Consider the following 15,824-nt stretch of genomic DNA (forward strand, 5'->3'; position numbering starts at 1 on the left):
GTATAGTAGAGTCTGAACACATGTATAAACTGAGGAAAGTGGCCAGGAATCAAAAGGAAAAACTATGCTTACAAGCCACAAATTTGGCATGGCTGTGACATTGCCTGCTTTGCCCCAGACCCCTTGCTCTCCATATATTCTCCATCTTCCTAAGACTGGAGTCTTGAGCCTTTCTTCGTCCTGTGGCCTCCTGGCTGAGGTCCTCTCCCTCTGGCTCACCTTCAGGAGGCTGCAACAGGGTCCACTGCCCACATGCTATTAGTATTATTATTATTTTTATGTTAGTTATTAATTACTTCCACCTTCTGTCAGTGGTGGCTTGCGTGTTGCTGTGATGCTGGAAGCTATGGCACCGGTAGGGTCACCCACAGTGGTCAGGTTTCAGCAGAGCTCCCAGACTAAGACAGACTGTAGAGAAAGGCCTGACGATCTACTTCCCAAAGTCAGCCAGTGAAAACCTTATGGATCACAACAGAACACTGTTAAATTTGCTTGCTTTGGACACATCATCAGGAGGGTTTCATTGCTAGAGGGGGACATCATGTTTGGTAAAGTACAGAGCCAGTGAGGGCAAGGGAGAACCTTGGTGAGACGGACTGGCAAAACAGTTGCAACAATGGACTTGAACACGCCAGCAAACATGACAATGGCACAGGATTGGACAACACTTCATTCTGTTGTACAAAAGGTTGCCATGAGTTGGAGTCAACTCAACAACAACTATCTATATCTACTTATTAATTAGTTGTTGTCAAAATATACAGTATTATTTTGAGTGTGTTGGGTGCTTGTTCTGTCTTTTTACAAAAATAGGGTCTCTTTGTTAACTGCTTTATTTCACTCAACAAAAAAGCCACATATCCTTTCATGTTAGCAAGAATAGCTGGAGGCGGGGCCAAGATGGCGGAGTAGTCAGATGCTTCCGGTGGTCCCTCTTACAACAAAGACCCGAAAAAAAAAGTGAATTGATGACATATGACAATCTAGGAGCCCTGAACATCAAAGGCAAAGTTCAGGAATCACACTCAGTGGCAGGGGAAGGAGAGATAATGCAGAAGCAGCGAGGAGTTGCCAGACCTGACCTGGCGGGATCTGGCACCCTGAGGGCCAGATCAGCTGACATGCGCAGTGAGGCAAGCAGTGGCATTTGGGACACATTTTCCATGTCAGGAGAGAACGAGCAGCAGAGAGTCTGCTCAGGCCTCCAGAGCCAGTGAAAATTGGCACACAATTGGCAAAAGATAAGTACATGTGTTTAACCTACCACAGGGATCAAAAAACACCCCATTTGGGAAGAACCTCTCTCCCATTTACCCGCTCCCTCCCCCCCTGCACCAGGTCCCAGGTCAGCTTCAATGACTGCCATGTCCCCTGGGCTGGAAGTAGGACCCGTCATGTACCCTGAGCCATTCTTCAGGCCTTGGAGAGGGAACAAATTAACAAACAGGAAAAAATAATCTGCCAGCTCCCTAAGCCGGGAACTCAGGGCAGGCACAGCTCCTTTGCCTAGGCACAGGCATAAGGGGTCCACGGACTCTGAATGCCTTTCACCCCTGCATAGACCTGTGTGGGCCCATTTCAACAGTGTAGGCCCTCATTAGCACAGTACAACAGGGTATATACCTGAAGCCTAACTTCACTGTATCAGGTATACGGTGGGTGGCAGGTTCATGATATTTGATACCGCTCTACCCATTAAGCAGGGTCTTCACCAACCCACATCAGGGGCCTTATGACTGGTGGCTCCACCCATGTCACCAAGCCACCTGAGACAGGGGTCCAAAAATAAGTGGTGCCTCCCAGTCCTTACAGCCAATAGCACTGGGTGCCCACAGTCCAGCTGCAAAACCCATCCACCTACGCACTCTAGGGAACAGGGACACACTTCCCTCCCAACACTCAGGGGCACACATCAAACCCCTGCCTTGCTCAGCACATGGTCCCCTACTGCAGCCAGATACCTGTGCCTACTCCAATCACCCTTGCCCATCTAGGACTGTAGGTCAGAGCCTGCACCACACTTGGTGACTATCTGGACACCTGAGATGAATCCATATAAGGGAAGTAAACAGACTCCTGGGGTCACATACCTACTAGCAGATCTAACCACCTGGTGACAGGACATTAGAGCTTCAAAAGTGTCAGTAATCAAACTACCTCACAGGAGCAGCCTACTTGGGCATATCAAAACAAAACAAAGCAAGAATCTAGGACACAGTAAGCAAACATAAATAAATATAATAACTTACTGATGGCTCAGAAACAAGAGTCAATCTCAAATCACATAAAGACGCAGACCATGATGCCTTCAGCAAGCTCAAAAAATAAAGAATCTAGAAATTTTGCAGAAGAAGAGAACTTCTTGGAATTACCGGAGGTAGAATGCAAAAGATTAATACACAGAACTCTTCAAGAGATCAGGGAAGAGATCATGCAAAATGCAGAACAAGCCGAGAACACACAGACAAAGCAACAGAAGAACTTAAGAAGATTACAAAAGAGAACAATGACAAATTTAACAGGCTGCAAGAATCCATAGAGAAACAGCAATCAGAAATCCAGAAGATTAACAATAAAATTTCAGAATTAGACTACTCAATAGAAAGTCATAGGAGCAGAACTGAGGCAACAGAAGTCAGAATTAGTGAGACTGAAGATAAAGCACTTGACACCAACTTATTTGAGGAAAAGTCAGATAAAATAATTTAAAAAATTAAGAAACCCTAAGAATTATGTGGAACTCTATCAAGGAGATAACAGAAAATACAGAGAGAATTGTTGAAGATTTGTCGGCAGACAACTTCCGTGATATCGTGAAAGATGACAAGATATCTATACAAGATGTTCATCAAACCCCACATAAGGTAGATCCCAAAAGAAAGTCACCAAGACATATTATAATCAAACTTGCTAAAACCAAAGATAAAGAGAGAATTTTAAGAGGGACTAGGGATAAACGAAAAATCATCTACAAAGGAGAGTCAATAAGAATAAGCTCGGACTACTCAGCAGAAACCATGCAGGCAAGAAGGCAATGGGATGACATATATAAACCGTGAAGTAAAAAACTGCCAGCCAAGAATTATATATCCAGCAAAACTGTCTCTCAAATAGATGGTGAAACTAGGGCATTTCCAGATAAATAGAATCTGCAAAAAACCAAAAGGGAGTCCTCTGGTTAGAAAATCAATAACATCAGATAACAACCCAAGACTAGAACATAAGACAGAGCAATCAGATATAAACTGATAGGGAAGTCACAAAAATAAATCAAAGCTAAAACACTGAAAATAGGGAAACAGAAACATCAATATGTAAAAGATGCAAACATTAAAACAAAAAAGAGGGACTAAAAAAATGTAGTCATAGATCTTTCATATGGAGAGGAAGTTAAGGCGATATAAAGAAATAAAAGACTGGTTTAAACTTAGAAAAATAGGGGCAAACATTAAGGTAACCACAAGGGAAACTAATAATCCTACACATGAAAAGAAAAAACAAGAAAAACATAAAGACTCAGCAAACACAAAATCAAGAACAATGCAAAAGATGAAAACAGAATACATAAAGAAAAACAACTCAGCACAGAAAATTAAGTGGAACAAAGAAACTGTCAACAACACACAGAAAAAGACATCAAAATGACAGCACTAAACTCATACCTATCAATAATTACACTGAATGTGAATGGACTAAATACACCAATAAAGAAACAGAGAGTAGTAGAATGGATAAAAAAAACGATCCATCCACAAGCTGCCTACAAGAGACATACCTTGGACTTAAAGACACAAACAAACTAAAACTCAAAGAATGGAAAAAAATATATCAAGCAAACAACACTCAAAAAAGAGCAGGAGTGGCAATATTAATCTTGGACAAAATAGACTTTAAAGTAAAAGCCACCACAAAGGATAAGGAAGGAAACTATATAATGATCAAAGGATCAATACCCCAGGGGAACATAATCATAACAAATATTTAAGCACCCAACAACAGGGCTCAAAAATACATAGAACAAACTCTAACAGCATTGAAAAGAGAAACGGACAGCTCCACAACAATAGTAAGGTTAGGAGACTTCAACACACCACTTTCGGTGAAGGACAGAACATCCAGAAAGAAGCTCAATAAAGACACAGAAGATTTAAATGCCACAATCAATCAACTTGGCCTCATAGACATATACAGAATACTCCACCCAACAGCAGACAAGTGTACTTTCCTTTCCAATGCACATGGAACATTCTTCAGAACTGACAACATATCTGGCCATAAAGCAAGCCTTAACAGAATCCAAAGCGTTGAAATATTACTAAGCATCTTTTCTAACCATAAAGCCATAAAAGTGGAAATCAGTAACAGAAAAAGCAAGGAAAAAAAAATTCAACCCATGGAAACTGAACAACACCTTGCTCAAAAACCACTGGGTTATAGAAGAAATTAATGATCAAATAAAGAAATTCACAAAATCAAATGAGAAGGAAAACATATCCTACAAGAAACTTGGAGATACAGCAAAAGCAGTACTCAGAGGTCAATTTATAGCAATAAATGCACCCATCCAAAAAGAAGAAAGGGCCATAATCAAAACATTAACCCTACAACTCAAACAACTAGAAAGAGAGCAGCAAAAGAAGGTCTCGGGCACCAGAAGAAAGCAAATAATAAAAATTAGAGCAGAATTAAATGAAACAGAAAATTGAAAAACAATTGAAAGAGTTAACAATAACAAAAGTTGGTTCTTTGAAAAGATCAACAAAATCGATAAACTACTGGCCAAACTGACAAAAGAAAAACAGAAGAGGAAGCAAATAACCGGTATAAGAAATGAGATGGGTAATATCACAAGAGACCCAATTGAAATTAAAAGAATCATAACAGAATACTATGAAAATTTGTACTCTAACAAATTTCAAAACCTAGAGGAAATGGACAAATTTCTAGAAACTCACTACCTACCTAAACTAATACAGAGATAGAACAACTAAATAAACCTATAACAAAAGAAGAGATTGAAAAGGTAATTAAAAAACTTCTAACAAAAAAAGCCCTGGCCCTGATGGTTTCACTGGAGAATACTACCAAACCTTCAGAGAACAGTTAATGCCACTACTACTAAAGGTATTTCACAGCATAGAAAAGGACGGAATGCTCCGAAACTCCCTCAAGGAAGCCAGCATAACCTTGATACCAAAACAAGGTAAAGACACCACAAAAAAAAGAACATTACAGACCAATATCCCTCATGAACATAGACACAAAAATCTTCAACAAAATTCTGGCCAACAGAATTCAACAACATAGCAAAAAAATAATTTACTGTGACAAAGTGGGATTCATACCAGGTATGCAGGGATGGTTCAACGTTAGGAAAACAATCAATGTAATCCATCACATAATTAAAACAAAAGACAAGAACCACATGATCTTATCAACTGATGCAGAAAAGGCATTTAACCAAGTCCAACACTCATTCATGATAAAAACTCTCAGCAAAATAGAAAACAGATGGAAATTCTTCCACATAATTAGGGCATTTGTACAAAGCCAACAGCCAACAACATCCTAAATGGAGAGAGTCTGAAAGCATTCCCCTCGAGAACAAGAACTAGACAAGGATGCCCTTTATCACCACTGTGCTAGAGGTCCTAGCCAGAGCAATTAGGCTAGAAAAAGAAATAAAGGGCATCCAGATTGGTAGGGAAGAAGTCAAAGTATCTCTATTTGCAGATGATATGATGTTATACCCAGAAAACCACCAAAGAATCCACAAGAAAACTACTGGAACTAATAGAAGATTTCAGTAAAATACCAGGATACAAGATAAATAACAAAAATCAGTTGGATTCCTCTACACCAAAAAAGAGAACTTCCAAGAGGAAATCACCAAATCAATATCACTTACAATAGCCCCCAAGAAGATAAAACACTTAGGAATAACTCTAACCAGAGATGTAAAAGACCTATACAAAGAAAACTACAAGACACTACTGCAAGAAACCAAAAGAGACCTATGTAAGTGGAAAAACATACCTTGCTCATGGATAGGAAGACTCAACATTGTGAAAATGTCTATTCTACCCAAAGTGACCTACAGATACAATGCAATCCTGATCCAAATTCCAGTGGGATTTTTTAACGAGATGGAAAAACAAATCACCAACTTCATATGGAAAGGGAAGAGGCCCCAGATAAGTAAAGCATTACTCAAGAAGAACAAAGTGGGAGGCCTCACACTACCTGATTTTAGAACCTATTATACTGCCATGGTAGTCAAAACAGCCTGGTACTGGTACAACAGATACACAGACCAATGGAACAGAATTGAGAATCCAGACGTAAATTCATCCACCTATGAGCAGCTGACATTTGACAAAGGCCCAAACTCCATTAATTGGGGAAAAGACAGTCTCTTTAACAAACGGTGCCGGCATAACTGGATATCCATCTGCAAAAAACTGAAACAAAACCCATACCTCACACCATGTACAAAAACTAACTCAAAATTGATCAAAGACTTAAATATAAAATCGAAAACAATAAACATCATGGAAGAAGAAATAGGGGCAATGCTAGGAGCCCTAATACATGGTATAAACAGAATGCAAAACATTACTAACAATGCACAAACACCAGAAGAGAAACTAGATAACTGGGAGCTCCTAAAAATTAAACACTTATGCTCATCAAAAGACTTCACCAAAAGAGTAAAAAGACAACCTACAGACTGGAAAAAAATTTTTGCTATGACAAATCCATTCAGCATCTAATCTCTAAAATCTACAAGACGAACAGGCACTTCACCGAAGACGACATTCAGGCAGCTACCAGATACATTAGGAAATGCTCACGATCATTAGTCATTAGAGAAATGCAAATCAAAACTAGAATGAGATACCATCTTACCCCAACAAGGACAGCATTAATCCAAAAAACACAAAATAATAAATGTTGGAGAGGTTGTCGAGAGTCTGGAACACTTATACACTGCTGGTGGGAATGTAAAATGGTACAACCACTTTGGAAATTGATTTGGCGCATCCTTGAAAAGCTAGACATAGAAGTACCATATGATCCAGCAATCCCACTCCTTGGAATATATCCTAGAGAAATAAGAGCTGTGACAAGAATGGATATATGCACACTCATGTTCATTGCAGCACTGTTCACAATAGCAAAAAGATAGAAACAACCTAGATGCCCATCAACAGATGAATGGATAAACAAATTATGGTATATTCACACAGTGGGATACTACGCAATGATAAAGAACAACGATGAATCTGCGAAACATCTCTTAACATGGATGAATCCGGAAGGCGTTATGCTGAGTTAAAGTAGTCACAAAAGGACAAATATTGTATGAGACCACTATTATAAGAACTCAAGAAATGGTTTAAACACAGAAGAAAACATTCTTTGATGGTTATGAGGGTGGGGAGGGAGGGAGAGGTGTATTCAGTAACTAGATAGTAGACAATTATCTTAGGTGAAGGGAAGGACAACACACAGTACAGGGGAAGTCAGCACAACTGGACTAAACTAAAGGCTAAGAAATTTCCTAAATACAACCAAACATTTCAAGGGACAGCATAGCAGGAGCGGGAGTCTGGGGACCATGGTTTCAGGGGACATCTAGGTCAACTGGCATAACAAAGTTTATTAAGAAAACATTCTGCATCCACTTTGGTCATTGGCATCTGGAGTGTTAAAAGCTAGCGAGCGGCCATCTAAGATACATCAATTGGTCCCAACCCACCAGGAGGAAAGGAGAATGAAGAACACCAAAGACACAAGGAAAGTATTAGCCCAGGAGACAGAAAGGGCCACATAAACCAGAGACTTCATCAGCCCAAAACCAGAAGAACTAGATGGTGCCTGGCTACCACCAATGACTGCCCTGACAGGGAACACAACAGAGGGTCCCTGACAGAGCAAGAAAAAAGTGGGGTACAGAACTCAAATTCCAGTAAAAAGACCAGACTTAATGGTCTGAGACTGGAGGGACCCCAGAAGACATGGCCCCCAGACTCTCTTGGCAACCCAGAACTAAAATCATTCCCGAGGACAACTCTTCACACAAAGATGAGACTGGACTACGGGACATAAAGTGAGACTCGTGAAGAGAGTGCTTCTTAGCTCAAGCAGATACATGAGACTAAATGGGCAGCTGCTGTTCGGAGGTGAGATGAGAAGGCAGTGAGGGACAGAAGCTGGTTGAACGGACATGGGAAATCCGGGGTGGAAAGGAGCATGCTGTCACATTACAGGGAGAGCACCTAGGGTCACATAGAAATGTGTATATAAATTTTTGTATGAGAAATTGACTTGAACGGTAAACTTTCATGTAAAGCACAATAAAAAAAAAAATCTGTCTCTATTTTTAAATGTTGCACAGTATGCCACACTGCAGACATATGACAGTTTTAGTTACTCCTCACCACCCTAATCATGAACGTTTAGTAATTTCTAGGCTTTCGTTATTCCAAATAACTGTACATGCCTCTTCATTGGTAGTTCAGTGGTAGACTCTCGCCTTCCATGCAGGAGAGTCCGGTTCATTTCTCAGTCAATACACCTCATGCACAGCCACCAGCTGTCTGTCAGTGGAGGTTTGCGTGTTGCTATGATGCTGAACAGATTTCAGCAGAGCTTCCAGACTAAGACAGACTAGGAAGAAAGGCCTGGCAACCTACGTCCAAAAATTATCCAGTGAAAACCTTATGGATCATAATGTCAGATCCACAATCAATCACAGGGACAGTGCAGGACCAGGCAGCATTTTGTCTCTTTATGCATGGGGCTGCTATGAGTCAGGGGCCAACTTCACGGCAGCCAACGCAACAACTACAGCATGCCTCTCCGGCTCAGGTACAAGCACTTTTCCAGGAGAAATACCAGGACACAGGTTACAGGCTCTCCTAACTTCAGTAAATACTTCCAAGTCAACCCCCGTCCACAAGACACCCCAAAACTTGAGTACTCACTTGGAAGCCTGAATCCACTCGTCATACAGTTCAAAGGTCATGAGAGGTTCTGGCAATTCTCGGAGGTAAGACTTCAAAGCTCCTGGCAGAAAGAGAGTATTAGCCACGGGCAGTTATGACGTGGCAGAGACACGCTCGCAGCAGCCAGCATGGCCCTGTGGGTCACATCTGGGGATGGGCTTCCTGACCATACGCCAAGGTCAAAGGGTTCCCACATGAACAGATCTGAGGCTCTGGCAGCAGGACCAGGATGACCATCTCCTGGGCCTCCCCACTCTTATTTCCCCCCATCACCTTGGCACACTGAGGAAGCCCCCTTCAAGGCGTCATAAGCACCAGGCCTCGGAGCTGGACCCTAAGAGGACATGTTAGAAGCATGTGGAGGAGCCTCTGGCTCAGTGTCCCTATATGCAGCCATATCCCTCACACTCACCCCTTCCCCGTGAGCATCTACATCACAGGGGAGCCTCTACATCACAGGGGAGCCCCCACCTTACAGGGGAGCCCTTACCTCACAGGGGAACCCCCACCTCACAGGGGAACCCCCACCTCACAGGGGAGCCTCTACATCACAGGGGAGCCCTTACCTCACAGGGGAGCCCCCACCTCACAGGGGAGCCCCTACATCACAGGGGGCCCCCACCTCACAGGGGAGCCCCTACATCACAGGGGGGCCCCTGGCTAGGAGGCTATGGACGCACCTGCAATGGCATGGGGGTCAGCCGAGTACTCCTGCACATCCACCACACAGCAGTCCAGGGCAGCTTTCAGCTTCTTCAGCTTGGACGCAGAGGGAGCAACTCGGAAGAGTCCCTACCAACAGGACAGAAAGAGCAGTGGACAACCTGCAACTTACAGGTGCAAACACAAAACAGTCTACCTGCTCCTCCCCTCCAAGACTTCCTCGGTGCATTTTCCTAACGCCAGGATTCAGTACTGTGGCTGCCGCGTTCTAAACGTTGTCTTCAGAGATAAGCAGCTTGAGAGTAGGAACTGGGTCTTACCCACTGCTGTGTCCTCAGCGTCTAGGGCCTGGTGTAGCACATGGCATTGGTTCATTAAGTATGTGTAGGAGAAACAAACCTTGGGCACTCAGACTTCTTGTTCATGTATATTTAAGATATATTTTGGAAAAGAATTTGGGTGAGGGCTGGTCAGACTTGGGAGTTTAGTAAGCTGCACGTGAAAAGGTCTACAGGGTGTGCGTGTGAGTGTGTGTGTGTGTGAGTATATGTGTGAGTGTGTGTGTGTGTGAGTGTGTGTGTGTGTGTGAGTATATGTGTGTGTGTGAGTATGTGTGTGTGAATGTGTGAGTGTGTGTGTGTGTGTGTGAATGTGTATGTGTGTGTGTGTGTGAGTATGTGTGTGTGTGAATGTGTGAGTGTGTGTGTGTGTGAGTGTGTGTGAATGTGTATGTGTGTGTGAGTGTGTGTGTGTGTGAGTGTGTGTGAGTATATGTGTGTGTGTGAATGTGTGTGTGTGTATGTGTGTGTGTGAATGTGTGTGTGTGAGTGTGTGTGTGTGTGAGTGTGTGTGTGTGTGAGTGAGTGTGCGTGCGTGTGTGTGTGAATGTGTATGTGTGTGTGTGAGTGTGTGTGCGTGTGTGTGTGAATGTGTGAGTATATGTGTGAGTGTGTGTGTGTGTGTGTGAGAGAGTGTGTGTGTGTGTGTGTGTGTGTGTGTGTGTGTGTGTGTGTGTGTTGGTGGTGACAGTGAATGAAGATTCCTGACACCGCTGAGTGTGTTATGGATTAAATTGCACCCTCCAAAAAAGATACGCTGAAACCCTAATCCCCAGCACCTGGGAACATGACCTTGTTTGGAAACAGAGGATTTGCAGATGTTATCAGTTAACAGAAGGTCATACTGCAGTAGGCTAGGTCCTGATCCAATATAACAGGTATCCTTCTAAAAAGACAGACCAAGACAGACACAGCGGGAAGACGGCCACGTGAAGATGAGGGCAGAGACTGGAATGATGCTGCTACAGGCTAAGAAACGCCTGGAGCTACCAGAAGCCAGGAGAGACAAGGACAGGTCTTCCCTAGAGCCTTCAGAGACAGCATGGTCTTGCCGGCACCCTGAATCCAGACTTCTAGCCTCCAGCACTGTGCAATAATAAATCTCTGTTGTTTTAAGCCACCAAGTTCATGGTACTTCGTTCTGGCAGCCCTAGAATCTAATCCGTGGTGGCCAGAGGCAAGAAGCTGAGCCAGGAAGCAGAGGGAGAACAAGCTGCAAGGAGGGCTGGAGGAGTAACGTCACAGGCAGCAACGCCGTCAGGGCCGGACCAAGTCATGGGATGTGTCAACCTGGAGGTCCTTGAGGATTGCTGAGGGCAGCTTTAGCCCAGTGGTGAAGGCAGAAGCAGCATTGTCGGGAGAAGAGCAGTAAGTGGTGGTAAGGATGCAGAAGCAGAAAACGTTTTTTCTTAATCAGGCAGCACAAAAAACAGAACCAAAGAGCAAGGGAAGGAGCATGAGGCCGCAGCAGGGCTGAAGGAAGGTGTTTCCTAGGCTGCAGAAACCCGAGCACATTTGTTGCTGAAGGAAAAGAGTTGATGAGAAGTAGGGGAGGATGCAAGATAGACAGGGAGGGCTGGTGAGAGGCAGAATGCCGATAAAGGGCCGAGGGGAAAAAGTTAGGGAAGCAGACAGAAGACAAGAGAGTCTATCCAACAACCAGTTTACATGGACTAGATACTTGATATGAATATTGTTATTTTTTAGGTGTAATAATGCTATTACAGTTACAGTAGAACCTGAGAAAGCTGGAACTGTGTTAAGGCAGAAACTTGTCAGAGAAGGAAAACTCAAATATTTTCAACTAAAAGAAGCAACAGAAAAGTGGTAAGACACACCCTGTCAAAGGCAGAAAACCTGTGAGACTCAGAAAAACATGGCCGTCCTGTCACATTCCAGCTCTCACAGGTTTTCCTCTATATTTAAAAACATTCCTGATCTTTTAGAGACACATACGCAAGTATTCACAAATGAAATAATATGATGTCTGGGATTTGCTTGAGAATATCCAGGACAGGTGTGGAGGGCAGAAAATGGGGGACAGAAATGAACAACATCAACCATAAGGTGGGTGATGAGGTGTATTTTCTTCTCTTTCTATGTTTAACAGTTTCAATACTGTAAAAACAAAACAATGGAGAAATAAAAGGACCAGCACACCTCCTCCACGAAGGGATCTCTCAGGGACTGTGGAGCCTGTCTCACCTTTTAATGGATAACACCCATGGCAATGCCTGGTGGTATAAACTGAATGTGTCCTCCAAAGAGTTATGCTAAAGTCCTAACTCCCATACCAGTTTGAAATAAGGGTTTTGTTTTGTAATGTTAATGAGGTCACACCAGGGTAGGGTGAGTCCTGAACCTCATCCCTTCTGAATGGTGTCCTACACAGAAAGCCGAACAGACACAGACACACGGGTGGATGAGAGACACCGTGTGAGGACTAAAGGAACACCAAGGATTACCAACAGACCCAGAAACCAGGAGAGTGGCCCACCACAGGAAACGGCATGACCGAGATCCTGATCTGGACTCTGAGCCTCCAGAACTATGAGAAAATAAATTTCTATTCTTTAAAGCCACCGACTTGTGGCATTTTTGTTATGACAGCACTAGGTAACTAAGACACCTGGCACCTAAAAAGGTCAAAAAACATTTACTCCCATTCCTTTTGCATATCCAGCATCTAGAATAGGGCCTGGGATATGGGAGGCAAAAAGAAAAAAAACCACGTCATCAATTTCAACTCATGGCAACCCCATGTGTTACAGAATAGAACTGCTCCATAGGGTTTTCTTTGCTGTAATCTTTATGGAAGCAGATCACCAGGCCTTTCTTCCGTGCCGCTGGGTGAGTCTGAACCACCAACCATTAGGTTCGTAGTTGAGTGCAAATTATGTGCGCCACCCAGGGATCTTTCATATAGGAGGCAGTCAACACGGATTTGAATGTTCCGCAGCATTTATAGTTTGCTCCAGTTATATGGGGCAAAAGACTTAGACTATTTTAGATTAATCACATTTGTTTAACAGATACCAGACTCATCTCTCCCAATAAGTTTGTGAGCCCGCTATCTCATTCTCTTTCCAACTTTGCTCAGTATTGAATGCACAGCATGCTCTAAATAAACACTGATGGACTAATCAGATCAGAGGAAGATGACAGCTTTTAAACAGCCTATGTAAGAAGCCAAAGATGAGGTCTATCTCCCAGGAAAGGATTTACACAGCAATAAAAACAGCAACCGTCAACTTCTCGTAGACCTTTTTCACACGTGGCTGGCTCTTAAAAAGTACTTTCTAATGTCTCTATCAATCATATGTTCAGGATCTCTAGAAAGAGTTATGATCAAAAAGATTAAGAGGTCTATTTTTAAAATGAAGAAACTTATTAGTCCAAGAAAAAAATCAGTAGCATGCCCAAACCCGTTGACATTGAGTCGACTCCGACTCGTGGTGACCCTGTGTGTGTCAGAGTTGAACCAGGCTCCATACAGTTTTCAGTGGCTGATTTTCTAAAGTAGATCTCCAGGCCTTTCTTCCAAAGGCACCTCTGGGTGGACTCAAACTGCCAATCTTTCAGTTAGCAGCCGAATGTGTTGTCTGCACCACCCAGGGGCTCCCAAGTCCTGTTAAACATGAGGAGAGAATGAAGGCCGGCTGGAGGGTGGCCCTAAGTTCTTCACGGCCCAGCAGCACCACAGCATCTCCCACAGTCCTCCACTCTCCCTGGAAGAGTGAAGGCTCATGGGAGAAAACAGGACTGATACGTGTTGTGTGGGAGAGGGGGCTGAGTGCCAAGGTAAGTAAGGGGTGACAGATACAGGAGAGGAGAAAAATCACAAAGGCTCTGTCTGGTGGGAGAAGTGACCTGCTGAGGGCGGGCTTGGCTGTGCCGAGACCCACCTCCTCCTGCATCCCGCACTCAAGCAGCATCGTCACACATGCCTCGATGGGGAAGGCAATCTCTCGGCCGCTGATGGTGAGGTGCTCCTCCAGGGGCTTCCCGAAGGAAGGCTTCTCCACCCAGGCCTCTGATGGGGGAGAGGTAAGAAACGGGCCAGCCAGCAGTTAGTACAGGTCAGGTCACGGATTCAGGATTCTTTCTTTCCTCTTCCCATTCAGATTCTCCTAAGTCTACCTCAGAAATGGAGTCTCCATTTTTTGTGTGGGTGATGGTGGGAAGGGAGGGCAAGGCCAATGACAGACCAGCTGTATCCAAAGCTGCTGGGCGTCATGTTACATGTGCATACCCAGTCTCACACACACACACACACACACACACACACTCATGTATGTGCATGCACACACATACCTACACACACCTATGCACACTCATACACATGCATACACACACACCTACATACCCATGCACACACACACACGCATGCACACCTACACACACGCATGCACACACGCACCCATGTGCATGCACACACCCACACATCTATACATATCCATGCATACACACACATGCATGCACCCACTCACACACCTACCCACACCCACGCCCCTACATGCATGCACACACACCTACACACACACCTGTATGCATGCACTCACACCCATGCACACACACCTACACTCACAACACTCATGCATGAACACACACACACCCATGCACACTCATCTACACCCATGCACACTCACACACATTCACACAGCCCTGAATCATCCCCTTAGAGACAAGCATCGTGTGCTTTGCTTCACTGTAACTGGATCAAGTCCCCAGCTTATTCAGTTCTAGAGGCTCATCTAAATGTGACCCTTTGGGCAGAGTGTAAGGGTGAACAAAATAAAGGGGGCTCATCTCATCTGGGAAGAGATGCAGGCTCCCACCTCCCACCTCCACCTTACCCTGCTGTGCTTTTATCTGAGGCAGCACAGCCTGCAGGAGCGTCAGTGACTTCCTGTGGTATTCAGCTTGCACTTCGATCAGCTGAGAAGACACAAGGGCAGGGATTACTCTCTGCCAAAGGTGAGAAAGTCTAGGCTGTGGCTGGCAGAGTGCCCCTGCCTCAAGGGGCTGCCTTGCACCCAAGGGAATGAAGTGGAGTCCCTGCTACCTCCTCCAACCCCCTAAAATGATGGGCCTGCTTCCTCTTTATCCTCTGTAGCAGGGGTGGTAGACATTTGGGAGGCAAGTGAACCATAAGGAAACTGGGGGACCATACCAGAGCTGGAGGCTGCCTTAGAGAGCTTGCTCTTGTTCACCATTGCCTCACCTCACACCCCATTCACCAAGCGAAAGGTAACAAGGAGAGATATAAGTGTGTCTATGGATAAGATATTTAGAAATCCATTTGCCTACAAGATACAGTTAAATGCCATTAGTTTGTATATAGCTAGGTTGCTACAAAGTTAGATTAATAATATTTAACTGATCAGAAAGCTTGTGGCTTTCTGAGAGGTGAAATTGCTCTGGCTAGTGATGTAGACCAAAGAACAAACTCCTCCAAGGTGTTCTACTTTGACCATCCTATTAATAGAAAAGCTGCTACAATGTTGATAAGAGCAGACGTAAAGCTATGAACAATGGCTATTTCATTTATTTTTGGAACCCTTCCCCACCCCTCCAAAAATACTGAGACTGCGTTGGGGGTGGGGAGGAGTAATCACTCTGTGTGAACGTCAGATCTAGAGGGAAGATCCTATTATCTTCGAGTAGGACAAAAGTAAGACAATGTGGAATTTTGTTTTAAAAATCAGAATATAGAATAAATGGTATACAAATGATAATCAGTCTAAAAAAGATCAGAATGTCAAAGGTTCCATTAGTTTTAGAACCTCTAAAACTATATATTTGTTGCTGT

At 43.7% G+C, this 15,824-nt stretch overlaps 1 protein-coding gene across 1 annotated transcript in view; it reads right to left on the reverse strand.

Moving 5' to 3' along the window:
• ARHGAP44 (Rho GTPase activating protein 44) overlaps nt 1-15,824 on the reverse strand; it is a 114,009-nt gene that overhangs the window by 43,844 nt on the left and 54,341 nt on the right. Inside the window, exons 9-12 of the mRNA XM_023730984.1 lie at nt 14,869-14,950; nt 13,918-14,045; nt 9,692-9,803; nt 8,991-9,072 (exon numbers count right to left, since the gene is read on the reverse strand). Coding sequence (XP_023586752.1) covers nt 8,991-9,072; nt 9,692-9,803; nt 13,918-14,045; nt 14,869-14,950 — 404 coding nt within the window. The remainder of the gene's footprint in view (nt 1-8,990; nt 9,073-9,691; nt 9,804-13,917; nt 14,046-14,868; nt 14,951-15,824) is intronic.

This window comes from Trichechus manatus, unplaced genomic scaffold, assembly GCF_000243295.1.
Source record: "Trichechus manatus latirostris isolate Lorelei unplaced genomic scaffold, TriManLat1.0 scaffold00040, whole genome shotgun sequence".
NCBI lineage: Eukaryota > Metazoa > Chordata > Mammalia > Sirenia > Trichechidae > Trichechus > Trichechus manatus.